The sequence below is a fragment of the Staurois parvus genome, unplaced genomic scaffold (genome assembly GCF_062004578.1).
Source record: "Staurois parvus isolate SC_StPar_1 unplaced genomic scaffold, SC_StPar_1.0 ptg000285l, whole genome shotgun sequence".
Lineage (NCBI taxonomy): Eukaryota > Metazoa > Chordata > Amphibia > Anura > Ranidae > Staurois > Staurois parvus.
This window is the reverse complement of record NW_028318081.1, coordinates 215,217-229,541: the sequence shown is the minus strand read 5'-3', so window position 1 is coordinate 229,541 and position 14,325 is coordinate 215,217. Positions and strand designations below refer to the sequence as shown.

At 44.3% G+C, this 14,325-nt stretch overlaps 1 protein-coding gene across 1 annotated transcript in view; it reads right to left on the bottom strand.

Moving 5' to 3' along the window:
* LOC149458511 (uncharacterized) overlaps positions 1-14,325 on the bottom strand; it is a 141,403-nt gene that overhangs the window by 84,183 nt on the left and 42,895 nt on the right. Inside the window, exons 14-16 of the mRNA XM_089682085.1 lie at positions 11,803-11,906; positions 7,442-7,560; positions 4,277-4,435 (exon numbers count right to left, since the gene is read on the bottom strand). Coding sequence (XP_089538211.1) covers positions 4,277-4,435; positions 7,442-7,560; positions 11,803-11,906 — 382 coding nt within the window. The remainder of the gene's footprint in view (positions 1-4,276; positions 4,436-7,441; positions 7,561-11,802; positions 11,907-14,325) is intronic.

The following is a 14,325-nucleotide window of genomic DNA, read 5'->3' as shown; positions in this document are numbered from 1 at the left end:
AGGTTTTGGATAGAGTGTTGTAGGGTGGGGGTCCATGTAACTTCCTACTGCTGTGTCCCTATCAGGAAGAATTACCCTCTCTACTTGTCCTGGTGACCAATGGGGGTGATCCAACCACACTACTGTATCTATGGGCACTTTATTATCAAAAACCAAGCCCATCCAAACCAGCTATTTATATTTTGGTTGGATGTTGGTGGGATGACCTATATGAACAAAAGTATGTTGAGTTCAGGTGTTTCCACTGAAAGGAACTGTTAACTCTACAGTATACCAAAACATTTTAAACAATAAAGTGGTAATAAAGTTTCATTGTTTACTTGTACCTACAGGCATGGGCGTATTTGCCGCGAGGCAAACAAGGCGTTTGCCTAGGGCGGCACTTTTTAGGGGGGCCGCCCCCCCCTTCCAACGGAAGGGACACTAAGTACAGGGGCAGGCAGGGGGCTGCTGTGTAGTACCTGGCTCCGGTCCCAGTCCCACGACGATCAAGTCCAGGAAGCGCAGCTCCTTCATTCTCTCCGGCTGCTCCCTCACTCGGTGTTCGCGGGGCCGCTCGGCTCCGCCTCCTCACCAGAACTGTAGCTCAAGAAAGGCACACAGGCGGCCAATCACCTGCGAGGAGGCGGAGCCGAGCGGGCCCGCGAACACCGAGTGAGGGAGCACCCGGAGTGAATGAAGCAGGACAGCTGACCGCCCGGTAAGTGTGCCGTGCTGATGGTGCTGCTGCAACCAGGTATGTGGGGTGCAGCAGCACCTAGGCTGGAGCAGGGGTCAGCAAGTTAAGTGTCATTGGGAGGAATAGTGCCCCATCATTGGTGTCACTGATACTAATGATGGGTCACTATTCCTCCCCCCACTGACACCAACAATGGGTCACTATTCCTCCCCCCACTGACACCAATGATGGGTCACTATTCCTCCCCCCACTGACACCAACGATGGGTCACTATTCCTCCCCCCACTGACACCAACGATGGGTCACTATTCCTCCCCCCACTGACACCAATGACGAGGCACTATTCCTCCCACTGACACCAAAGACGGGACACTATTCCTCCCACTGACACCAAAGACAGGGCACTATTCTTCCCACTGACACCAAAGACGGGACACTATTCCTCCCACTGACACCAAAGATGGGGCACTATTCCTCCCACTGACACCAAAGATGGGGCACTATTCCTCCCACTGACACCAATGATGGGGCACTATTCCTCCCACTGACACCAATGATGGGGCACTATTCCTCCCACTGACACCAATGATGGGGCACTATTCCTCCCACTGACACCAATGATGGGGCACGATTCCTCCCACTGACACCAATGATGGGACACTATTTCTCCCACTGCCCACTGACACCAATGATGGGACACTATTTCTCCCACTGCCCACTGACACCAATGATGGGGCACTATTCCTCCCCCCACTGACCCCAATGATGGGGCACTATTCCTCCCCCCACTGACACCAATGATGGGGCACTATTCCTCCCCCCACTGACACCAATGATGGGGCACTATTCCTCCCCCCACTGACACCAATGACGGAGCACTATTCCTCCCCCTACTGACACCAATGACGGGGCACTATTACTCCCCCTACTGACACCAATGATGGGGCACTATTCCTCCCACTGACACCAATGATGGGGCACTATTCCTCCCACTGACACTAATGATGGGGTACTATTCCACCCACTGACACCAATGATGGGGCACTATTCCTCCCACTGACACCAATGATGGGGCAATATTCCTCACACACTGACACTAATGATGGGGCACTATTCCTCCCACTGACACCAATGATGGGGCACTATTCCTCACACACTGACACTAATGATGGGGCACCATTATTGGTGTTCGTGTGAGGAATCGTGCCCCATCATTGGTGTCAGTGGGAGGAATAGCGGCCCATCGTTGTCGGTGGGCGGAGCTCTAATATGAAGAGGTGGAGCCTAAAGAGGAAGGGGTGGAGTTTGCAGGTGAAAGGGTGGGGCAAATTTAGATGTGGGGGGGGTGCCCGATTTTAGTCTTGCCTAGCGCAGCACAAAACCAAAATACACCACTGCCTACAGGTAAGTCTAAAAGTAAGCCTACCTGTAGGCACAGTAAATATCTCCTAAATGTGCACTGTTTAGGAGGTATTTACTATAGTAGCAGCGATTGAAGGAACCGGCGCATGCGCATTATGCTTTCAATGGACGGCTTGCTGTCCATTGAGAGAGCCATGTTGCAGCCATGACTCCTGTGCCCATGTGCGGGAGTGATGTCATCGTGGCTCAGCCAGTCAAACAGCCAAAGCCCATGAACTAGGAAGGAAGATCAAGTGAAGATGGAAGCACCTGCAGCGGTGACAGTTCTGTTCTAGAGGGCTTTATTTTCAGGAAAGTTTTTCACAATGTGCTAATATGCGATGCACATTATGCTATTATTTGTTTTTAATGTGCTTCCAGCCTTGTGCACAAAGCCAGTTCGACAAAGACATGATATGATCATGTTGGTGTGGAGAAACTCGAGTGGCCTACACAGAGCACTGACCTCAACTCAACTGAATACTTTTGGCATGAATTGGAATGCCAGTTACCAACCAGGTCTTTTTGTTCAACATCAATACTTGACCTCACATATGCTCTTTTTGGATGAATGGGCATAAATTCCCAAAGCCACACTGCTAAATCATGTGGAAAGCCTTCCCAGATGAGTGGAGGCTGTTGGGGTCTCAAAGTCACGGCCAACTCTATTATTATCTACAGTTTTGGAATGAGGTGTTCAACAAGCTTTTGGCTATATACCGCATCCTTCAATCTGTAGACAAAATCTCTCCAATTGAAATCCAAGACAGAAATTAGAATCTAAGAGGAGTTTGAGATCCATAATGAAAATAAACAATGGGGTCTGGTGTCTATCTATAAGAAGGGAAACTAGACACTTTTAGGTGAAATTTAAGAGAACATGGCATTTACAATTCTTTGCAAACCTGTCATGTGCAACAGTTAAAAATAAAAAATGGCACTTTTTAAATCAGAGATCCATAACTGTGGCTATATACACACATATTCTTTACTACTGTAGCAGTACCCCCGTAGGAGTCAGCAGTATTAAAGGTCCCTTAGGTCTTTTCCCAGAATAGCCCGGTATCCAGGTACAGTCACAGTCGCTCCTTTGGTTAAAAAGTAGAGTCTAGGGGTATGCTTTTCTGATGCTTTATTGTAGCACTTGAACTTGGATAGGAGTTGGGTAACTGTAGAATACTCCAGTAATCTTGAGTAGCAGTCTGAGGACACTAAGCTTCCTTCTTTAGAACTATGAGCCAAGTCCTTGTACAAGTACAGTAGATGATGGAATGAGCTTTGTAGTAGCAACTTGAGGATATATATATATCTTCATCTTAGAGATCTGAGCAGAATCCTTTCACTATGAACTAAATAAATTGAGCTCTTCAGGACACCAGACTCAATAGGGGGGGGGGGGATTTACTAAAACTGGTGCACTCAGAATCTGGTTCAGCTGTGCATGTAAACAGGGGCGGACTGACAACTCATGGGGCCCCCAGGCAATAGGGGATCATGGGGCCCCTGTGTCCTTGCCCTAACTCAAAAAAGCATCATGGGCATCTCATGGGGCCCCCTACGGACCCTCGGGCAGTGCCCTAGTTTCCAAATGGTCAGTCCGCCCCTGCATGTTAACCAATCAGCTTCTAAGTTCCGCCTGTTCAATTGAACCTGGAAGCTGATTAGTTTCTATGCAGAGCTGTATGAGTTTGCCAATGCAGTTTTAGTAAATAACTCATAATGTCCCCTTTGAACATACAGCTGACTCTATAGCACTAGAGTGGTGGCAACAGCACACAGTCACCAGGATCTCTTACACCGGTCTGTACTTACTAATGTTCTTAAATAGTTGGTTGCCTTCTTCTAAAATCTTCCAGACACTATCTCCCAGTGATGCCAGACTAGATCCTCAGACGAAAAAGCCCCTGAGTCCGCTCAAGCAACTAGGTCCTCCAGCAAACCCAACTGAGGCCTTGATGAATCGCAAGCACATAGCAGAATTGCCTATGGGGCAAACAGACCCTCCCCCCCAAAGGCTGTGATCTCCTCCTCAGGGACAAACCACCTCTGTTCCAGGTCTCACAGTAGTTATACACAGTCAAACCCCCCCCCCCCACCATCTGGGCAACTTTCCCAGTGAGCCAAGAACTATATTCACCTAACCTAACATCTGTCTAGGACAGTGATACACTATGCGTAAAAATGTTTACAGCTTACCGGAGCCTTTTTGTTGCACTGATTTAGGAATTCTTTTGCTTTTTCAGGGGTGCCTATGCTGGCCAATACTGTAGTAATGGCTGATTCACTGCTCAGGGCCATAGTCTGAATAGCGTAGTCTGCCACTTGAACACCAGTGCATACAATCAGGGCTGAAACCTACAAGGAAGAAACAGACAATATGTAAACATCCACATACTTTATTTTTTATTCTATATCTGGTGAATTTAGTTACATAGTCCCGACTTAAAAAAAAACCCCATCAACCTCACACAAATTCTTACTGAGATGTTCCAAGGGAAGTCAAGTGGGCAACTGTTGCCAAATACGCCTGACTGGAGGAAAATAATTCCTAAGGTCAAAGAGTATATATAAGCGAACGCATATACAAAAGAAGCAAATGTTCTAGGTAGCTGCTAGCACCACAGGGCATAGGCAACGATCCCAATAGACATATCAAAAAATATATATATATGTATATATATATATATATATATATATATATATATATATATAAAAATAAAAAAGTGCAGCACTGTAATATATATAAATAAATTATACTCAATTCATAAAGTAATCCGTGCACAATATACAAAGTGCTATTTAGTGCAGTATGTGCATAAAGTGAATAAATAAATAAATATCCAAATCAATCCTTCTGATTTCAATAAAAAGATAATTCAGCAGAAATAGTCTTCAAATTAAGACACGATATATCCTTGTGACCAAAGTGCAGATGTTCGTATATCTTTAAAGGTAATCCACCACTTCTGATGGGTGTGCACTCACCAGAACTTTGATGTGTACAAGCATAGGTTACAATCTGTCACATCTGGGTTCAGGGGTAGAGAAGCAGCTTAAGGGTTAATCATCCAGCATCCTCTCAGGGCGTATCCCTGAGGACGTGCTGTCGCACAAAACGCGTTGGGTAGAGCCATCATTGTTGACGTCACGCCGTCACGGATTACTTTATCAATTGAGTATAATTTATTTATATATATTACAGTGCTGCACTTTTATATATATATATTTTGATATGTCTATTGGGATCATTGCCTATGCCCTGTAGTGCTAGCAGCTACCTAGAACATTTGCTTCTTTTGTATATGCGCTCGCTGCATTTTTATATATATTTTGAATTCCAAAGGTCAGTTGGCTCAGTTTTTTAGATCAGAATATTCTTTTTTAACCTTTATAACACTGGACATTTCTTAATAGAAGAAGATCTTTCCCTAATTCCCTATTTTTTCATTTCTCCCCACTCCTCCCCATCGTGTTTGAAGTAGAACTATAGGCAAAACTTTTTTTTTTTTCATTTTGGATAGCGTAAGGTAGGGTTAAAACTCCTGTCTCTTTTTTTTGCCATCTGTGTCCCATTTCCATAGATTTACCTTCATATCCTGTCTCATAGCCAAGCAGGAAGTAAGAGGAAATCCCTACAAATGAAGGGAATTCCTTGGGGACCCCCAGGTCACCAGTACTAGTGTCCGCATTGAAAGATTTGCCCTCTATTACTTTTTTGGGGACAACACAAAATTTGGGATTTTCTTTTACTTTCAATGATAATGGTAAACAGGACATATGGAGAGGGTGAATCTCCCTAATGGGGGGGGGGGGGGGCAGAGACAACATTAAAAACCTGGCAGATGTTCTAACCCCTCTCCACTCTATCCAGAACTGAAAAAAAAAAGTTTTGCCTGTAGTTTAAACGAGAAGAAGAAGAAGTAGAACACCAAAAGGACCATGCTGTTTGTTTTTAGCACGCAATCCCAGGCCCTCAGTCTAGCTCAAAGTCTGCTCCTGTAGTCAATTAACTCATAAATAGAAAAAAAAGACCCTCCTATCCAATCAGCACACACGAATACACGATTAGAAAAATCGACCGATCGGTCATCCGATGAGTGAGAGGCGTTCATTCGTTGGTCGAAATCGTGGCCCACATTAACCAATCTAAAAAAATTGTTCGTCGGGCAATACGTCTTCTGTACAAGTGGAAGTTATGCGGTGTGCGTGTGACCTTGTAGCCACGCCCTTCCGGCCAGAACGAGCGATATACACAACAATGAACAGCAATGAGTATAATATCGTTTATTACATGACCTATATACATAAATAGTGATACATAAAATATAATCTGCAGAATTCTGCTTTCATGATCTCATTAGGACAATCTACTTTTAACATTTGGATTTTTCGTTCGTGTTTATGAAGATTCCTTGGACATAAACATCCGGGTCATCTTCTGTTTCCACTCATGCATGATAGCGCTTGATAGATTTTTTCCGTACGACCGTCTTACCACCGCATAGAAAATCGGTCGTTTGTATGCGAAACGACATTTTTCACTGCTGTTCAACCGGATTTTTTTGTTCACAATATCGTTATCGGTTAAAACATCCCGCTCACCAACGAAGAGAAAATCGTTCGATCAGTGGTTCCACAAAATGTTTCGTATGATTTTCTTATTGTGTATACGGGGCACTAGGCTGGCCAATTGTACAATTTTCTTGATAATTTTTCTTTAGATTTACCAAACACCATATAATAATAGGAGGTCAAACCTAAACAACACTTTCAATTGTATCCAATTAGACAGGCTCTTGCACTACATAGTTGAAGGTAAATCTAAAGGAAATTGGACAGAAAATTGTATAGTGTATGGCCAGCCTTAGACAGGGGGCACCCAGGAATGTTCCCTAAAGGGGGGTGGTAGCCCCTAGCGCAGCAGGGATAGCTTAGCATAGTTTTGTTTTATTTATTATCCTTCTGGTTAGGCGTTTTGCAGCAAAGGCTTTCAAATCATAAGTTATGTGCTAAAATATAATACTACTTTTCTGTCTTGAGAATCTGAAGATCTGGGGGATCCCAAGTTTCCACCATGTAAATTGAATTCGAAATGACAAAAAGACCTTCTTTTAGTATCGTGAACAGGGGCGGTCTGACAACTCATGGGGCCCCTGGGCAATAGGGGATGATGGGGCCCCTGTGTCCTTGCCCAAACTCAAAAAAGCCAATGAAAAAGGTACCAGGGGCATCTCATGGGGCCCCCTACTGACCCCGGGCCCTCGGGCAGCGCCCGAATTTCAAAATGGTCAGTCTGCCCCAATCGTGAATGTCTCTCTTGAAAAAAAAAACCCCCAATGAAATAGATTAAAGAATCCTTACTGGGTTGTAGTTTGGGTTCCCCTGTTGGAAATCCTCAAATGTTGCAAGTGGAATGAAACTTCCCCACGACATCTCAAGCCATTCACTGCTGCTTCCAGAAGGAGTTTGACAAGCACGTCCTGGACAAAAGCATTGACATTAAGGGAGAGGTTTACTAAAACTGGAGCACTCAGAATCTGGTGCATCTGTGCATGGGAGCCAATCAGCTTCTAGCTTCAGCTTGTTCAATTAAGCTTTGACAATAAAACCTGGAAGCTGATTGGTTTCCATGCAGAGCTGCACCAGATTTTTCACCGTGCACTTTTAGTAAATAACAATACAGTCTGAAAAAAAAAGTGTATATATATCTATATATATATATATATATATATATATATATATATATATTTATATATCCATAGTGCAGCTTACACGTCCTTAGATCTCTCCATTAGTTTTCTTATTTAGGCTTTTTTTCTTTTTGTTTGACCTAATGATCCTACCAGTGATACATTTTTCCTGTCCTGTATATTTGGGGGAGCAGTGTTGCCATTCTAGGCTGCTCTCCTAACCTGAACTAGAAAACACCTCCTCGTTTCTATCTCCAGTACATAGAGAGATAGTGTTTTGTAGTTCACAAATGGTAGCAATGATAACATTGAGATATCAGTTCAGTGCAAAGGAAATTCCAAGGGCATTGGAATTCTGAATCAACAGGTATTTTCCTGTACTTGCAGAAGTTGTTTGTAAACTGAAAAAAGGAAACTAGTGCAGAAACTAAACCAAAGGACAGATAAACTTCAATATTTTTTACATTTCTGTTTGTGTTACTAAACCCCGGATCCTGCATTCACTATATCCAGTCTCCCCCGGACCCTGCATTCACTATATCTGGTCTCCCTGGATCCTGCATTCACTATATCCGGTCTCCCCCGGACCCTGCATTCACTATATCTGGTCTCCCTGGATCCTGCATTCACTATATCCGGTCTCCCCCGGACCCTGCATTCACTATATCTGGTCTCCCCGGACCCTGCATTCACTATATCTAGTCTCCCCAGATCCAGCATTCACTATATCTGGTCTCCCACAGTACACAGAACATGGAAATGTAATTATTTTAGTACATATAAACTGCTAAATACCTTTTCTCGTCAGCAGTATATAGTAGAATTGGGACTTCTATCAGTGTCCAGCAGAGCACTGGTTAATGTTTGTAGGAGGAGTTTTCATTTTTCCCTGATTGTCCTATGAAGCTGTATACCCCCGATCTTCTGTCTGGACAGCATTGATTGGCCGTGTGCTGATCACATGCACCCTCCCAAGAAAAAAGAAACTCTCTAGCAATACACACTAAACTGAGCATGTGCAGCTTGACCCCAAGGTTTTGTACTATCAGCAGATGGATTGGGGACAGTAGAAGAAGGGAAGGATCAGAGAAGACGGGATCAAACATCCTTTTTACATAATGTGGAGAATTAACCCCTTAGGTTCCACAGTGAGTATAACAAGCATGCTTTACTGCATATACAGACTGATTTTACTGTTGTGGGTTTAGTAACACTTTAAGATGAGTTCCAGCGAAAACTGTTTATTTTGCTTTGTATAGAGCGGGGAAGAGCTAGAACCAGAGTCAATTTTGATTCCTGTTGGTGTCCTTGTTGAGGGGAGGAGGCTTTCTGCACATTACTTGTCAGGACAGGAAGTGATGGAAGATCTCTCCAATGGGGACACAGACACAAACCAATTGGGGACACAGACACAAACCCATTGTTAGTGTGGATAGTTAAGAATGTCTAACATTGATTTAATTGCTGTCTTTCCCAATGACAACTGCTCCTCTTCCACCCTCTTTTACAATAAATATAACTTATAACTAAAGACAAAACTTTCTTTTTATTTTAGTTTTATATAGAGTGGAGGAGAGATTAGAACGCTTTTCGGTTTTTATTGCTGTCTGTGTCCCCGTTAGGGAGATTCATTCTCTCTGTTTGTCCTGTTTACCGTCATCACTGAATGTGAAATGAAAACCCCAAATTTTGGGTTGTCCCCAGAACAGTAATAGAGGGAAAATTTCCAATGGGGACTCTAGATCTGGTGACCTGGGGATCCCCAAGGTATTCTCCTAATTTGCAGAGATTTCCTGTTTAGCTATGGAACAGGAAGTGACTGCAAATCTCTACAATGGGACACAGATGACAGGGGTTAAAACCCTATTTTGCTCTACCCAATGGTGTATTTAGGTTTTGTGCTGCCCTAGGCAACACAAAAATCGTCTACCCCAATGGACACCGACCAACCCCCCCCCCCCTTCTGCAGGAGAGAGCCTGATATTGACCAACAACACCCTTGCCCCCCACTCAGGATAGCCTTCCACACTCATCTTCAAAGCTCTGGACATCCCTGGGAACGAGAGTCAGGCTCTACATACACCATCAAGCAGTCCGCAGCCTCTCTTGGATCCCACCTGGTTCCCATGGCACGTGTCCCTTCTTCCATCCCTTCCTCTGAGGGGAGGTGCTGCCCCCCTGAAAAATGCTGCCCTAGGCAAGTGCCTTGTTTGCCTTGTGGTAAATACACCCCTGGCTCTACCCAAAATTTAAAAAAAAGTTTCTATAGTTCTACTTTAATATAAAGCTTTACAGATGTTTTAACTCTTCACCAATATCCAAAACTAAAAGAAAGAGCTAGGCGTTTCAATAGTTTTGACTTTAACATTGATTGAAACTGGTCGTTTTCTTTGTCTTGTTTGTTGTTTTATGCTGTAGTATACATTATCTTTTCAAAGGGACGATGGACGGGGCAATGTACCATCAAATCTTGGGTTAGAACCTTCTTCCCTCAGCCAGAGCATTGAAAATGGGTCGTGGATGGGTGTTCCAGCATGACAATGAACCAAAACACACGGCCAAGACAACAAAGGAGTGGCTCAAGAAGAAGCACATTAAGGTCCTGGAGTGGCCTAGCCAGTCTCCAGACCTTAATCCCATTGAAAATCTGTGGAGGGAGCTGAAAGTTTGAGTTGCCAAACGCCAGCCACCAAACCTTAATGACTTGGAGAGGATCTGCCAAGAGGAGTGGGCCAAAATCCCTCCTGAGATGTGTGCAAACCTGGTGGCCAACTCCAGGAAACGTCTGACCTCTGTGATTGCCAACAAGGGATTTGCCACCAAGTACTAAGTCATGGTTTGTGAAGGGGATCAAATACTTATTTCCCTCATGAACATGCAAATCAGTCATCATTTGTTAGACATGCATTTCTGCTGAATTTTTTGTTGCTATTCTGTCTCTCAGTATTACAATACACCGAACATTCGATTTTTAGACTGATCATATCTTTGTGAGTGGGCAAACATTCAAAATCAGCAGGGGATCAAATTCTTATTGCCTTCACTGTACACATACTAGGGCAGCAATGGGCAAACTATGGCCCGCGGGCCGTATACGGCCCAGGAGACCTTTTAATCCGGCACGCGGAGCGTGATACAAAAAAAAACCAGCCAGGGCAGGCAAACATTGGCTGTCAGGATAAGTGTAGGCGGGGCAGCGTGACGAACGTGAGGGGAGCTAGGCTCCTCTCACAGTCCACCCTGAAGACCGGAACGGAGCGGGAACACTGCGAGAGGAACGCGCGGAGCAAAGGTAAGTAAATTGACACAGGGGGGACTTGGCTTACTACTTGGGGGGGAATAGTACTATGGGGGATGAAATACTATATGAGGGATGAATTAATATGGGGGATGAATTACTATAGGGGGGATGAATTACTATAGGGGGGATGAATTACTATGGGGGATGAATTAATATGGGGAATGAATTACTATAGGGGGGATGAATTACTATAGGGGGGATGAATTACTATGGGGGATGAATTACTATATGGGGGATGAATTACTATAGGGGGGATGAATTACTATGGGGGATGAATTACTATATGGGGGATGAATTACTATATGGGGGATGAATTACTATAGGGGGGATGAATTACTATATGGGGGGTGAATTACTATGCTTGCTTCATCTACTCTTGGTCCGGCCCCCGGGTCCAATATATGAACCCATTGTGGCCCTCAAGTCAAAAAGTTTGCCCACCCCTGTACTAGGGCCAATTTAGACAGGAGCCAATTAACCTACCAGCATGTCTTTGGAGTGTGGGAGGAAACCGGAGTACCTGGAGTGAACCCACGCAGACATAGGGAGAACATGCAAATCCAGGCAGGTGGTGCCGTGGCTGGAATTCGAATGACCCTAGTACTGCCAGGTGGAAGTGCTAACCATTTAGCCACTATGCTGCCCATTGTCAAGAGAGGATTGGAAAGGGAAATAGATTCTAGACAATCTTCTTAATAACAAGGGAGCTGCCATTCAATGTTTGACAATACCTGTAGAAGTCAGGGTCTCTTGGTTGAAACCTTTGATTAAGGTGTATATGGCTGCTTTTTGATCATCTCCCAGTAGAGGATAGACATAACTGAAGCCTCGAACCCTGCATGCAGAGCAGAAGATTATTAAAAACCATCAACTGTATCCATTCAGCACAACCCATTATTTTACCTTTATGAAAAAATAGAGTAACCTTCCCGGTATCCTGAATCTACCTGTAACTGTAACATTAAAGTGCTCCTTAACCCAGGACCCTGGTCTCCCCGGACCCTGCGTTCACTATATCCGATCTCCCCTGACCCTGCGTTCACTATATCCGATCTTCCCGGACCCTGCGTTCACTATATCCGGTCTCCCCAGACCCTGCGTTCACTATATCCGGTCTCCCCAGACCCTGCGTTCACTATATCCGGTCCCCCCTGGACCCTGCGTTCACTATCTCCTGTCTCCCTGGACCCTGCGTTCACTATATCCGGTCTCCCCGGACCCTGCGTTCACTATATCCGCTCTTCCCGGACCCTGCGTTCACTATATCCGCTCTTCCCGGACCCTGCGTTCACTATATCCGGTCTCCCCGGACCCTGCGTTCACTATATCCGGTCTCCCCGGACCCTGCGTTCACTATATCCGGTCTCCCCGGACCCTGCGTTCACTATATCCGGTCTCCCCGGACCCTGCGTTCACTATATCCGGTCTCCCCAGACCCTGCGTTCACTATATCCGCTCTTCCCAGACCCTGCATTCACTATATCCGGTCTCCCCGGACCCTGCGTTCACTATATCCGGTCTCCACGGATCCTGCATTCACTATATCCGGTCTCCCCGGACCCTGCATTCACTATATCTGGTCTCCACAGACCCTGCATCCACTATATCCAGTCTCCCAGGATCCTGCATTCACTATATCTGGTCTCCCTGGACTCTGCATCCACTATATCTGGTCTCCCACAGTACACTCAACATGGAAGTGCAATTATTTTAGTAAATATAAACTGCTAAATACCTTTTCTCATCAGCAGTTAGAGCAGTCTTGAGACATCTGGAGAGCACTGGTTAAAGCTTGTAGGAGGAGTTTTTATTTTGCTCTAGGAGGATGCAGAACCCCTGACCTCTGCCTGGACAGTGCTACATTGCACTGTGCTGATCACATGCACTCTCCCAGGGAAAAAAAAAAAAACCTCTCTAGCAATACACAGAAAACTGAGCATGTGCAGAAGAGCTATGGGTTCAGTTTGTCTTATCAGGTGGACATTTAAACAAGAGGAAGGGCAGAAAAGAAAGGATCAAATGGCCTTTTTATGGACTGCAGAGGATTAACCCCTCAGGTTCCACAGTGAGTATAACAAGCATGCTTTACTGCATATACAGACTGATTGTACTGTTGTGAGTTTAGTAACACTTTAACCCTCCCTGTAACCTTTTCTCATCAGCAGTTAGAGCGGTCTTGTGACATCAGGAGAGCACTGGGTAAAGCTTGTAGAAGGAGTTTTCATTTTGCTCTAGGAGGATGCAGAACCCCTGACCACAAACACTAAACCTACCTGTAACCCTAATATTATCCCTCTATGTAACTACATACACTAATGTTCCCTGTATCCTTAACACTAAAACCACCTAAAACCCTAACATTAACCGTCCATATGACCCGAACACTAACGTTCCCATTTTCCTTAACATTAATACCACCTATAACCCTAGGAGATTTGGATGTATTGGAATTTCCAAATTGCAACAGTAACAAATTTAAAAGAATGCAAAATAACGCTTAGTTCAAAAAGCAAAAAAAAAAAAAAAAAAAAGCACAGTGTTGGTGACTATTGCCTACCTGTAAAAGCTTTTCTTCATAGTCCTGAGCTCTATATCTGTTATCTCCAAAACACAACTGCTACATTCTAAAGGCCGGGACCCATTTTACAATAATTTACCTAAGGAGCCTCCACTTCACCTATAGACACCAGCCTTAGGTCTGCCTGCCTTGTTTTGTATGCACATCCCACCCAGTGCCTTGAACTTGTGTCATCATTCAGGTTATAGACAGAAGTTATTATTGAGATTATTCCGAGCCAGTCCTCACTCCCCAACCTCATTTAAAACTCTACCACTGTAAGCTTGACTTGAACCTTCAATTGATAGGCAAAAGAATATTACAAGTAATCACTTGAAGCATGACTTAGGGCCAATTCACACTATCATGCGCTAAAATGTATGGAAAATGGATGCTCATTTCCACCTATTTTAGTCACGCGTTGACGTCCGTTGACATACATTTTGACGTCCGTTGTCAAAATGTATGTCAATGGACATCAAAATGTATGTCAACGGATGTCAAAATGTAAGTCAATGAACATAAAAATGTATGTCAATGGACAACAAAAATGTATGCCAATGGACATCAAAATGTATGTCAACGGATGTCAAAATGTAAGTCAATGAACATTAAAATGTATGCCAATGGACATCAAAATGTATGCCAATGGACATCAAAATGTATACCAATGGACATTAAAATGTATATCAATGAA